The sequence below is a fragment of the Sorex araneus genome, chromosome 1 (assembly GCF_027595985.1).
Source record: "Sorex araneus isolate mSorAra2 chromosome 1, mSorAra2.pri, whole genome shotgun sequence".
In the NCBI taxonomy this organism is placed as follows: Eukaryota; Metazoa; Chordata; class Mammalia; order Eulipotyphla; family Soricidae; genus Sorex; species Sorex araneus.
The window spans coordinates 246006397-246020822 of NC_073302.1; the positions used below are offsets into that span (position 1 = coordinate 246006397).

The 14426-nt window shown below is 43.8% G+C and overlaps 1 protein-coding gene across 3 annotated transcripts in view; it reads right to left on the reverse strand.

Moving 5' to 3' along the window:
• Nucleotides 1–415: 415 nt before the first annotated feature.
• The window catches only part of CBY2 (chibby family member 2), a 105233-nt gene continuing 91222 nt past the window's right edge, over nt 416–14426 (reverse strand). The window contains exons 1-3 of one of the 3 annotated variants that reach the window (XM_004604578.2): nt 13239–13313; nt 12856–12936; nt 416–1633 (exon numbers count right to left, since the gene is read on the reverse strand). In XM_004604578.2, coding sequence (XP_004604635.2) covers nt 416–1633; nt 12856–12936; nt 13239–13313 — 1374 coding nt within the window. Of the gene's footprint in view, nt 1634–12855; nt 12937–13238; nt 13314–14426 lie in introns of those variants that run through there. The other 2 variants (XM_012931846.2, XM_055121320.1) reach the window with 2 other exon arrangements.

The following is a 14426-nucleotide window of genomic DNA, read 5'->3' on the forward strand; positions in this document are numbered from 1 at the left end:
AGAAAGAGAAAGAGAAAGAGAAAGAGAAAGAGAAAGAGAAAGAGAAAGAGAAAGAGAAAGAGTTAAGGCACTTGCCTTGCATGTGGCCTCTCCTGTTAGGTCCCCAGCAAATGCCAGAGGGACCAGGCGTTGGTCCTACCCTCCAGGGGTGGACCCAGAGAACAGAGCCAGAAGCATCTGAACACAGCCAAATGCCACCAGCCTCCCCACCCCACCACCCCGCACCGCACGCCCTGCAAGAAAGCAATCAGAGTAGGCACTGTGCATGGGCCCCCCAGCCTCCTCGTGTCTTTATTACTACTCGAATTTAGGAAGACCAAGAATTCTGCTCTTCTCTGGGCATAAACTGGTGGATGGAGGCGAGGCAGGCCCGAGTTTTTCGGGAGGGGGGCCCCAAGCCTGGCGCTTGGAGGTCTCAGACCCTGCTGGGTTTCTTGGGGTCCTTGTTCTTAGCCGGCATGAACGCATAGAGCTCCTCGATGAGCATCTCCATGCGGGCGGTGACCTCGGTCACCGTGTCGATGACCAGCTTCTGCTGCAGCTTCAGCTTGTTGTTCTCCCACAGCGCCTTGTTCTCCTCCTGGAAGAGCCGGTGCTCCTCGCGCAGCACGTGCAGGGCCCGGTTCTCCTCCTGCAGCAGCCGGTTCTCCTCGCGGAGAATCTGCAGGTTCTGGTTCTCCTCCCGCAGCGCCTGCAGCGCCTGGTTCATCTCTCGGAGCAGCTGCAAGGACTGGCTGCTGTCCTGCGCGCCCTGGCCCTTCTTCCCGTCCTCCTCCACCGCGGACCCCGACAGGTTGTTGACCATCTCCCGCAGGGCATAGAGGGTCTTGGAATCCTCCTGCGGGCTCGAGGGGCCCTTGGGCTCTTCAAACGGGGACGCGTGGCTGGGGCCCTGGTCCGGCAAGCTGGGGCAGCGCGACTCCTCGTGGCCGGAGAAGTCCTTGTGTTCCTCGGCGGGCGCCAGCTTCTCCTCGGTCTGCACCCAGTAGGCCTTCCTCTGCTCCAGCAGCTGCTGCAGCGCGCGGTTCTCCTCCCGGAGCAGCTCCAGCGTGTTGTTGTCCTTGCTGCGGTGCGCCTGCATCACCGCGTTGTCCTTCTTGGCCACCTCCACGGCGGTGCCGTCCTTGTGCAGCCGCGGGGAGGACGCCCTGCTCCCCTCCCGGCTCAGCGTGCTGGCCTTGTGCTCCTCCCAGAAGACCTGCAGGATCTTGTTCTCCTTGCGGAGGGTCTTGTTCTCCTCGCGCAGGGCCTTGTTCTCCTCGCGCAGGGCCTTGTTCTCCTCCTGCAGCATGATCTCCTTGGCCAGCCTCTTGTGGTGCAGCTTGTGGTGGAAGGAGGAGGTCGGAGAGAAGTAAGGGGACTGCAGGCGGCAGCTCTCGTTCACCCAGCGGCCGTCCTGGAAGACGAACATCTCGTCGCTGAGCTGCACCCGGGGAGGGTTGTAATCCAGCTCCAGGTCGGCCTGGGAGGTGGGCCGTTCCATGGGGTCCAAGGGCGCGGAGGAGAAGCGGTTCAGCGGGTAGGAGTGCTGGCTGGCCACCCGGCGGCTCAGCCTGGGCAGGGCAGCCTGCCTGGAGCAGCGTGGGGTGGGGTACAAGTTGTGGAGCCTCAGGAAAGGCTCGGCTGTGCCCCTCTGCGGGAAAGAACGGGAAGCCCAGAGTTAGCGAAGTTGCTAGGACACAGCCAAGACCAGTGCAGTTAAGGGTCCAGGAGTGTCCAGTAAGCCCAGTCTCATCGTCTACCTAGCCACACTTATCTGGACTTGGCCACTTGATGTCCTCACAAGTAGGGTTGATCCTCATTGTTTACTTTAGTACTGTTCTAGAAAGCCCCCGTGAACACTGACTTAGTGAATCCTGAGCCATTGAGCCTAAGAATAAAACAGGGTGAGGTTCCTGCCATCCTCTTGGTCACACTTTCATCAAACCACCCAACTTTGTGTTGTGTGATCTTCTGATGAGAGACACCTTCTTTAACAGGTACTGTTGACCCATTCATATGAAACTTTTGACTGGTGGTACTATAACTATACTTAAACAGAACTTGTTAATCATGTGTTCTCTCTAACACTTTTAACTGCTTTATTGGACTTAATAACACTAGACAGACTTATGTTCTAAGCTTAGGGGGTTAAACATGGAAAACCTTAGAAAATGTGGGAAGCACGACACGTATTAAGCAAATTGTAAAAAGGACTCTATCTTACAGTATGAGAGCTGAAATAAGAAGTCTCCTCCTCTAGAAATATATGACTGCATTGTGCAACTCAAAGTTTTCCTTCAGTAAATCACCACGAAAATGCCACAAGTATTGATTGTAGGTTTACAAATTTTAGTGTGTAAAAAAATTCACAAATAACAGCATCTGCGAATAATGAGAAGTTACTATCTATAAATCATGGAGGTTAAAGAGGCATTGAATTTAGAGTCAACCATTTACTAACAGTCATCAGCTCAGACTATCATCTGGCTGATTATTTGGGAAATCACTAAGAAGGAGAGTTCAATGTTGGTCATGAAAATGGCAGAGTGCTAAAATATTCATAAAGAAGAATTTGTGAAGGTGGCCAGTTGGTCCCCAGGCCAGCACATTAAGCATCGATCCACAGTGCTTAAAACGAATGAGTTGGCAGCTCCCAGACGTTCAAGTGTGTAAAAACAAAAGAATCATCTGAATGAGACTTATATGCACTTTGTTGAGTCATTTTCTCAACAGACATTGAGTCTAGGATATGGACCAGGCATCTGCAATTCTAACCAGTCCCCTCAGTGACCACAGGTCGTTAGGACTGCTCCAAGTCAGGGAGAATGTGTGGTTATCCAGGTAAAGGTTACACTAGGGCTCATGACCACTGGGTCAAAAGATCACAGAAGATTCCAGGAATCATGGGTTCTACTCTCAGTTCTGTCGCTGCTGGTAGGGTGGTAGGATGTGTGTTCGTATGGATGTGTGTGGGGGGGGTGGGGATGAGAGTTAAACTGGGACCTTGCCCACCCTCTATGAGACGCAAATTTTTCAAAATGTCAGAAAGCAAAATCGCAGTCCAAAATTTTGTCAAATGAAGAGAGTCAGGCGACAACACTAAAGGCAGCTCCCAACACTGGAAGTCAAGTGAACCTGCCTAAAAAATGGAAATTCTAAACAGGTACCCTGCTTCTTTCACTGTCCTGTTGTAAAGAGTGAATGAGATAATGATGTTAACAAGAGAAGTGGATCTCTTGAATTCTTCACTAATGAGGGAATTCAGAAATGTGTTCCAAAAGTGGTGAACAGGTGGGAAGGTACCCCAGAGAAGAAGCAACAATTGTAGCAATTAATTCAAATTTTAAAATAAGGTCATAATAACTGCTTCTAAATACTTATCCATCCAAGTATATCACAATACTCTCCAAATAGCAATTAGTTTTATATGTTATTTCACAATTTTACAGCTAGAGAAAATAGAAGATGAGTTAGGTTACCTATATTGCATGTATGTGTATAGAGAGATATATAATTTTCACAGTATATAAAGTTGGTTAGAATTCTTTAACACTCAAAGAGCTAAATAAATAGAAGCACAGTTCTATGCCATTAACTTTGCAATAAGCTCATGTCATTAACTTTGTAAAGATGTGCTTAATCTTCTGGATAGCAAGAGTGTGAGGGCATTCCGTAATCAGAACCTTATTTACTTTTAATAAATCTAGTCTCCATGGTTTTCATATTTCTCAGGTGCTTTGGCTTTTGTGGCTGAATCAGTGATCAGAATGAATGAACTTCATGGATAGGACAGACCATTTCCTTGCAAGATTAAGGTCCCTTGAACCCAGATTTTTGGCATAATTAGTCAAGATCACTAAGGAGAGAAGAATCTTCTTGAGAGGCTCTCTTTAGCTCTGCACTGAATAATTACAGGCCGTCAGCTCATGGCATTTAAAAAATTTTACCCTGTCAAATATTGATCATATTAAGTGCATTTCCCAACCTTGATAAGGGAAGGAATGAGGAGCAAAAGTATTGATCCCTAGTGTTGTTGTGGACCTTGAACATTTTACCCACCAAATTCTTTCATCTTCGAACTAAACACCTTAATAAAGTATTCACATTATTCCCACTTTACAGATGGAAAAACAGAGATGTTAAATAGCCTCTACCAGTTCGCTCACTAAGTAACAAATTCAGAAATAAGGATAAAAATGGGAATCCATAGAAATATGACCCTAAGAAAAGGAATTTTTGGTATGAAAGATCACAGGAGAGGATTTGGAGTGCATAATAGCCTGGATGACCAAGACTCTGCCCAAACAATGACAACTAAATAACCAAGATGACCAGCTACCAGAAGATACTCATCTCAACATCCTACCCTTGTTTTACAAGCCCATTTGCTTTAAACTCAATGAAAAATGCTCACTCCCACCTTTGTCAAAAAAGGTATTAAAAGGAAAAGGTTTCTGCCTTCATCTAGAATCCTTCTTCAGGAGACCCTTCCCATAATCTGGGAGCTTTCCTGCTTCTGTTCCCTTTCTTACCCTTCCCTTAAATAAAACCTTTTCTGAATTCAACCTTTCTATCTCCAGTCCCTTGTTTTCCTTTTATACTTGTTTTGTTTTGTGTTTGGGGGTCATACCCAGCGGTGCTCAGGGTTTACTCCTGTATCTGCCCTTAGGGATCACTACTGGCTATACTGAGGGACCATTACAGTGCTAAGGATCACACCTGGGTCAGCCAGCCACCTGCAAGGCAAGCATCCTATTCACTATACTATCTCACTAGCCTCAGAGGACAAGAACTTGAGTGCCACCATTAAGGCATTCGCTCTTAATGCTTAATCTAATTTTCTCTGGCTCAGTGAATGGATCTGTTATATAAATTACACTACGATGATTAGCAGCCCTCTTTTTTAACCAAACAAGTTGTTATTCTGTCCCCTACCTCAAATGACCAATTCTTTCCAAGCAATCCTGTGCCTTATCTATTCCAGGCCTATAACATCCAACCCAGAAAAGGCTGATAGCCCAGTAGGTCCTCTTTACTTCCTTAATTATAATCCAAATCCTCCTATCATGACCAAGTGTTGCTATCTTGCCTCCTATTCCCAGACAAAAAGGTGGCCAAGGGGCCAGAGCAATAGTACATCTATGAATGCTGCAGACCAACTGGGTTTTCCCCCATACCCACCTCCCTGAAAAAAAAAAAAAAGGTGGCCAAGTCCAGTAATGCCTCATGCTGGTTTCTTCTAAAATTTCAATTTTTTAAAAAATACTAATAGTCATGGGTCAAGAATACAGTTCAATGGGAGAGTGCATGCCTTGCATGTGTGACACCTTGGTTCAATTCCCAGTACCACAAACAAATAGTAATTAATTCTTATCTTGGTGAGTATTATAAAAATCAACATTTAATCAAGCCCAAAATCCAATATATGGGGTAAATGTAAGATTAAATCAAAAAGCAGCAACTTTTGTCTTTTTAGAGGAAGATTTAAGAAAAATTATGATATTCACATGGATTTCAGAAATGTCAAGGGCCATGTTAAGCTTTCAGAAAACATTGAGTCAAAACAAATTATCTTCCATGCTATTTCCCCAATTCCAATCAGAAAAAGTTGAACTTAGTCCTCAATATACAACTCTTTATTTTAATAATATATATATATGCATATGTTTGTTTGATTTGCTTTTTGGGTCACACCCAGAGATGGCCAGGGGTTACTCCTGGCTCTACACTCAGGAATGACTCCTGGAAGTGCTTGGGGGACCATATGGGAAGCAGGGGATTGAATTCAGGGTCAGTTGTGTGCAAGGCAAATGTTTGTTTTATATATACATATATATACATACATATGTATATATATATACACACACATATATTAGAGAGGCATTTATCTTACAAATGGTCAAACAGTTTCAACCACCAGCACCACATATGGTATCCAGTACTGCCCAAAGTGATCCAACTGCACAGAGCCAGGAATAAACCCCAAGCACCTCCAGGTGTGCCCCCCCAACTATATATTTGTATTGATTTGCCATTAGTTTACTATACTATCTTGAAGGGTACAACCTTATACTTCTGTATATGCTTATACACCACACCACTACCAAGTATCATTTTCACTATTTCAGCTGATCCCCCTCTACCAAACCTCCCACCTTCTTTCCCATCCCCTCTGGGATCCACTATATTTTTCACAAGTAAAGCTCTTTCCCAGCTTATGAACACTCCCCCTGATCTAGGCACACCTGAACATTCTTGCATTAGTTCTTCTATCACACACATACATCACTAAATCAACACTGATTTAGCATCTGTCCCAAGACCCTGATCTTAAGGAACTTCCAGTTCACTTGAAAAATCAATGAATACCACCAATTATTTCTTCATAATGGGAGGTCACAGGACAATAGGCATTAAAGCAAGAGGAATAGGACCTGACACTGTAGAGTCTGAGGGCATGGCCTATACAGTGTCTCTTCTTTATATTTTTCTTCTTTTGAAGTCACACCTGGCGATGCTCAGGGGTTACTCCTGGCTCTGTACTCAGGGATTACTCCTGCTGGTGCATGGAGGACCATATGGAAATTGGGGGGGGGGGCAGAGGGGCATCAAACTCAGGTCAGCAACATGCAAGGAAAATGCCATACGACTGTACTATTATTGTTCCAGCCTCATAATGTCCCTTCTTAATTTTTGTACCTCATGTAGAAATGTGGGTGCAAACATGATTCAGGGATAACTTATCCATCCATGGGGGTTGAGTAATGCACTATTCTATAGGGTGTCATTCTCTGTGGTCGCAGTGCACTGTCCTTGTAGACAGACACAAACTAATCAACATCTCTCTATTTATTTCAGAGTCTGTTGTGCTAGAAGGTAGCTCAGCGGTAGAACATTCACCTTGCATTTGTGAGACCCTAGAGTCAATCCCTGTCACCAAGCCTCTCTTTCCTCAGAACACAAAAGCAGGGGCCTTAGAGACAATGTGGCAGGTAGTGCTTTCTTTTATGTGGCAATTATGTGACCTGGGTTTGAGCTTCAGCACGCCATACGATACCCTAAGGCTGCCAAGAGTGATTCCTGAGTGCAGAGCCAGAAGTAAACCCTGAGCACAGCTGTGTGTAGGGGGGGAAAAGGGAAAAAAGGAAAGCAAAAAATAAAAATAAACAGGCTTTGTTGTAGAGATCAAAAATAAAATAATAAATATGTGGGATTTTTGTTTCAGAGAGCTACAAACATGCAATAGTGGTTACTACAGGTTCAAATGAAAAGTCACTTCGCATATCATTAGAGGAAGATTGTATAGAACAAGGAAAAGAAAGCAACACTTCTGAATGACTATAATGTGGTAATACTTTAATTGATTTCTATATATCTTCCCTTAAAAATTATCAAAATGGTTCTATCTATACTCCATAGCTGGCAAGAGGGCATAGAGGTAAGAGGGTTTAAAGCCAGGTCATTTGACTCCAAACTCTAGCACTTTATAATGCTGGATATTTTAGTTTGCTTGTGTTGATATCATTATCTCGTGATAGTTCTCTTACTTCCTATCCTATCTTCTCCTAAAAAATAAATTGCAATTCTCTCAGTACAGTAATCTGTCGCCCCTGTCCACTTTTTTCTTTATTTCCAGGGACTGTAAACAGCATGTTTCATGTAGAGTGGAACACAATTCAATAGAATTCACATTTCACATGCAGACTTAAGTCTCCTTGCCAATGAACTTGTGAACCAAAAAGCACTGAAAAGTGAGAGATACGAGACTAAACTACATAAAACTGCTGATAATAATCTACCACTTGGGATATGCAAAGGTAGTTCTTTTATTTGCCTTACTATTTTGCAATTTATATACTACTTAACTTTTAATATTTAATAAAGCTGTATCCTCATTTCAGTTCAGATTTTAAAACCACACAGAACCATTACTGCATGATATGAAGTCTTTAACATTGGGTGTTCTCCCACATAAATTGCACCAAATTCCAACTCTGGAGCTCTAAGAGGCAGTTGCCTCTGGTACCAAGCATGCTGGTGTTCCTGTCATCACAGTCAATGAAAACACAGTCAGTGGAGGCTGCAAGTTCTCAGTAACTTTGGATTCAAAAGTGCCATCTTTGCATGATTCTTCAGCTTCTCTGAATGTGCCCTGTAAAATCACCTCAACATAATGGCTCTATCTACTTCCTGGGCTTATTATGAAAGTTCAAGAAGGTGATAAACAAGCGGCCATAAAATCCAAACACATGACCAGTTCTGCTCGTAAGGTCTAAATGTCCATGACCTAAAGTCTTAGCAGATGCTGAATATGGTTTTTTCTTTTTACAAAGGGCTTCCCAAAGAGCATCAGAGCTAAACAAGAACTTAAGATACAAATCTTAGGTCTCCTTAGCTTATGTTTGAAGCCAGGTTCTTTTTAGTAGGTTTTTTTGGCCAGCTGCATCACAAAATTGACTTTTTGAACAAAACTCAAATATCTTAAAATTCTTAAGCCCTGATACAAGGTCTGGGCCCTTGAGAAGAGCCATAAACCTGGGCAGTAGAACCTATGCAGTATGAGCCAGTCCCTAGAGCAACCTGAGCCCATGTTTCCCATGAAACAAAGGATTAGCTCTTCATAATCTATGAAGAATGTACTCACAATGGATATAGGTAGGAGGATTAGGAAAAGGCTGGATTCTTTGTGGAATGAAAAATAAGGAAGCATGCACTGGACCATTGAGTACATATCTTCCTATCAGACATTAAAGGCACACAACCAAGAGACCGTGCCCTTAGAATATGCTCACAGTTGTGATCTAAGATGCTAGTGTAAATGTTGGTGCCGGGAGTCCAGGATGAGTCCTGGGAACAGTCTCTCTTAAAGATGCATGAATCCTACCTGTGGATGGAAATTCTTCCATAGCATCAAGTCTCACCCTTTTTTCTGACATCTCATTTTAAAAATTCTCCCGGAAAACAAAAGTTCTGTGCCTTTGTGAGATCACCACTGGCCCTGTGGCAAATATGAAGGAAGAGTGGCCCATGGGAAGAGATGAGGCAAAGGGCAAAGGAAGACTAGAGACTCTTACTGATGCTAGTGGGGGGTTCTCAGGATTGAAGTCTCTGGTCTTAAGGAACAGATTTTCTAGGGTAGGTGCCCCCAGTTTAAAGGGTCTGGGATAGTGGCCAGCTAGATTTAACTGGCATGCACTGAACTCTTCACATATGGGAAATACAGCTACTGCAAACCAGGAGCAATGTTCCAATTGCTCCAGATAAGAGTTCAAACTGGATGGCCAAGTTTTTTTGAATACCAATTTTGCCAAAACTACTTAGGGTTATTATCATATAGTATCTGGCAGAATAAAATATTTTTCAGGTGTATGTAGTGAAACAGAGAACTGGAAAGCAGAACCAGATATGCCACAAGTAGTCAAGGCAAGATTACAAGGATCTCATCATATTTTCAGATTAACTCAGTTCCCCATTATCAGGATAAAATCAATATTTGTTTAATGAATTCTAACAAGTAAGAGAGCAATAGATAGGTCATAGATAGATTTTGATAAACTTATGGTAACAGCTAAGAAGATGAAGTTGCCATCATGTGTGGCAGTTTTAGCTAGTGAGCACAGAATCTTCACAAATCTCTTCTCCTAACATTTATATAAATAAGCATATATACTGTACAGTTGTAAGTTCTGTAGCCTTTAAATAACAAGCTCACACAAACTCAATTACGAAAGGGTAATGGAGAGAAAAAGAAGAGAGGGCACTGGGGGGTGCTTACCAAATTTATTCCGATATTTATCTATCCTTCATTAATGATTTAGCAAGAAACAACACCTTCATGAGATTCTCAGATAACTCACTGGGGAAATGTGAATGCCTATGAGAACCAAATCAGTACGTATGAAAGAGACCAGGAGGCCAGCGAGATTGGGCAGGATACAACATTGATGGTTTGCAAGTCAATGCACTGGAGGGAAATAGATCAGAGAGCACAAATATTTAATGGAGACGAAAAACTGGAAATCAATAAGAACTGAAAAGACCTCAGGGTGATAATAAATAGTGAGTGGACTGGAGACATGTGCCTGTCATTGAGAAGTGCCCAAGCGATATTGGGAGCCAGGAGGCCAAAGGCATTTTCCTGAGACACAGAAATTGCAGTAGCAATTCCTTTTAAGTCAGATGGCCTCTGTCCCAGAATGATGCAGCATGTGGCTGATGCTTGCAGGGAGTTCAGGGTTGATCAGTTAGGATAAGGGAAAAGGAGCAGACCCTAAAAGGAGGAGGTGGAGAAAAGTTGGAGGAAGGGGAGGAAAAGGAGGAGGGGGGAGGAGAGGAGGAAAAGGAAGAGGAGCACTCTGCTAAAAAGCAAAAGAAACAGAGAGCTAAAATCTGCCCTTGGCCCACTAGGTAATGTATCAGCGATGGTCAGCAGTTATCTGTGTACACGCCCGATCTCCAGCTCTGCCATTAGCAGCAGGGTAAGGTTTCTAGGATTCCCTATTCTCAACCCTGTGCCTCTGTCTCCACCTTACATTTGCATGGGCCCAGAGCAATACACAATCAAATCAGGGTTCAGTCATTATTTTTTCCTCCCCTTGTTAATCAAATCAAATGTCCCCCACCAACCATGCACCATTTCATCGGTTGAAATCCAGCAAGCACCGCACCCCTATCCCTTGAGGGGGGCTGGTGGTAGCATGGTTCTGATCGTCCCAAATTAGAGAACTCCAGTCCCTTCTCAAACACCAGCCCAGAGCAACCTGGCGGGATCCTGAAGCTGTGACTTGTGCCGCCACAGCAGGGGCTACCAGGCCACCTCTTCTGCTTATGTGGGCATATTTGCCTAGGGAACAAGTATCCATTCATTCCATTCCCTCGATGTCCTCCAGCACCCCCTGGGAAGTCTTGCAGTGTGATAAATAGATGTCGCAGAGGAAAGCTCAACTTACTAAAAACTCTCCCACGTCTGTTTGATTTCTCTTTCACTTCTTGGAGCTGGGAAGCCATCTCTGTTCCAGGTATACTTGAAGGAGTCTTTATAATCTACCACATGGCCACTGTAACAAATCTTGTTCCCATCTTCACACCCTCCCAGCTAGCACCTTCTGCCTGGCCCTTAGCACTGAGAAAAGTGATTGGTGTGATCTAGGCAGGTACTAGGTGTGACACCTACACTTAGGGGAATACTAGAAGTACAACTCCAAGTACATGTTATGTGGAAAGATTCTGACCCAAAGTAAGGTTCCTACAGCTATGCAAACTCTGTGGGCAAAATCATTCTGATAATTGGGGGCAGGGGTGGCACTAGACTATTTCTTTACAAGCTTCCTGAGTTGAAGCAGAAAAGAAGCTCTTCATTATAATTCTATGGATAACAATTACTCCGTGGCCTTTGGTCCTCTTCATTTCCCTCCTGCTAAACACACTTGCCTAGATTGTGAAAACTAGTCCTCCTATCAAAAGAATGATAATGGTTTTCATTCTAATCTTGCTCTTCTTAATTCTTAAGATTCTTCTTAATTCATGGCCCTCCTCTGATTATATAATATATATATAAATGTTTATTTTTTTCTAGGCTGATCAATACTGACAATCAACCCTATTCCTAGATACCTCTGGAGAGATTTTAGACATAGTTACCTCTGCGATAGATTCCTCCACCCTACATTTCAGCCCCTCTGACTGCATTGCCATGGTCTTCCATCAAGGCCTTAGGTGACTCTGAAGAAGCAAGGCTGCCCCGACCTTTTATGACATAGCAGCAGTAGAAACAATCCAATCAGGAGGACCCCACCAAGGAAACGGCTATGTAATAGGAGAACCAAGAATCTCATGACTGTTAAGACATCATTGGAGGGGAGGAGGTATACTGTGATTCTTGGTGGTGGAATATGTGCACTGGTGAATGGATGGGTGTTTGAGCATTGTATAACTGAGACTTAAACCTGAAAGCTTTGTAACTTTCCACATGGTGATTCTATAAAAGAATAAAAAATTTAAAAAAAAATAAATAAATAATAACAATTTGATATATTAAAAAAAAAAGACATCATTGGAGCTCCAATGTGGCTCAAGTAGTGATGAGTGTGCTTGCATGTGTGAGGCCCTAGGTTGGATTCCTGGCACCATATGGTCCTCCATACATTCAGGTGTGGCACCTAGAACAATTTTTTAACAGCTTTATCTATTCATTGGTCTCCATTCTGAATCCCTTCTGTCTACTCACCCTTATGCTCTATCTTTGGTATATAGATGGACTTCATTTTCTTGTTGCTTCCAAATATGTCCCTGTACTCCTTGATCCTTTAACTTGCTTTTTTTTGATAGGGGGAAACTTGGGCTATACCTGGCTGTTCTCAGGACTTACTTCTGGTGCTGTGCTCAGTGACAACTCCTGGAAGTGCTCAGGAGACTGTATGTGGTGATGGGGATGGAACTAAGTCAGCCTTGTGTAAGAGAATCACCTTACTCTCTGTACTCTCTCCAGCCCTTCACTTGATGTTTTATTCATGGATTCTATTACTGGCATCAGCTTCAGTTCTCTCCCTCCCCACCTCATCCCCCAACCCACTGGTCACAAAACCTAGACTGGTTGCATAACACAAAGAACAAAAATATTTAATTTGGAGAAAACTGGATTACTTTGGAGTATCATCAAGACTTCAAGTGTTAGGGCAGGACATTCATAATCCACCTCTGATTCAGGGACAAGGAGCCCAAAGTGGCTCCATGGCTTCTCCAAAGGTACACAGCTGGCTGACAGCTGACCCTCAATTAGAAACCAAGACCCCATGTTTGAGCTAGAGTTGAAAGTTGGATTGGAGATATTCTGACTAAAATTCATTGTTTTCACTTCTCTATGATTATCCCTACCTGAGGTAGAATCACATTGATTGGAATTTCTAGGTTTTCAGATCTGGTATCTCTCTTGCTTGTAAAATTTGACTTTGTGTACTGTGGAAAAGAGAAAACAAGGTTTCTGCTGCCCAGCTCATTCTCAGAATCTCTTTTGCTCATCCAAAAAACAGAGAACTTTGTACTTAACCCCTCTTGCCAATTATATACATCATAAAAATCTGAGTCTGAAAAATATGCAAATGATATCTGATAAGATGCTTTGTCAGTCTCTGAACAAAAATTAAAATAGGTGTATGATAATTGAAGTAAAAGCTTTCCAAAACAGCTCTGATACCAATGCATCCTTCATTTCATAAAAATGCAATTTTTGTCTCAAATTAAAAAAAAAAAACACATACCAGTGTAAGGTGCCAGGTGTAGGTTCTGTGCTGAGGCTGGTCACCCAAACACTCCGAACATTCCAGAGGTGACATCACAAAACCATACACTAGCTTTTTAGTATCATGGTCTCTCTCTGAGCTTTGCAGTTAAGAGGGTGGCACCCGACTGCCCGATACAGCTCAGCTTGGTGTAGCCTCATGGCAAGTGAGTGAGTATGACACATAATAGCCCAAGCCCTCATTTGGTCATCTCAGCTGCTGTTCACACTCCCACTGGCAGCCTGGACTGAGTCACTGTGTTGCCCTCCAGAGGGGTCAAGAAGGCAGAAGCCCACAATGAACCATTTATAGACCAAGCGGGGAGATGTAGTCTGAGGAGTTTTCTACCTCCAACAGTGTCTTTTCATTCCATTCCACTCCACATAACCTACCTAGAGTTAGTGTCAAGTCCTAGGTTAAAGGCTTCAGTAGCATAAGGTGCCTCACCTCAGACCCAGTCACCCTGGTCTCTGGGACTCTGACCAACCTTCTATCCACTGAGTTCCTGTGCATCCCCTCCTCAGATTTGAGATTTGCCAAAACCACTTACAGATTTCAAGAAGACGCTTGATTTACAATAATAGTTTTATTACAAAAGATGCAACTCAGGCTGACGCTTCTGGCAGGGCCTTGAGGAGGATGGATCTTGCCTGACCTCAGAGGGCGCGATCCCCCTCCTAGCATCACCTCTGTGCTCCACCCTGGAGGCTCTCCAGACTTCTCATTTCAGCATTTTCAGGAAGGTTCCACTAAATAGGATCATGGGGTCAGAGTTGCGGAACTTGCCTTGAATGTTGTTGAATCACCGCCCTCCCCGCCATGTGATCCCCAGCACCCCAAGTGGCCCTGGCCCTCGTAGCACTGTCCGGCTTCACTCTGAGGGTCAGGAATATCATCTCTGGGCACAATGCCTCTGGCCTGACCCCTCCCTCAATACCCATGATTATTAAATTATTGGCCATTGGTGACTAGAGATTTCCAGGCCGCTACTCTCCTGTTCCCAGAAAGGCTGGAAGTGTCACCCTTCTAATCACATGGATGATGCCTTGGGAACCAGGTCCCATCCCAACATTAGCAGGAGCCCCACCCCCCACTCCCTCACACACACACACACACACACACACACATACACACACACACACACACACACACACACACACACACACA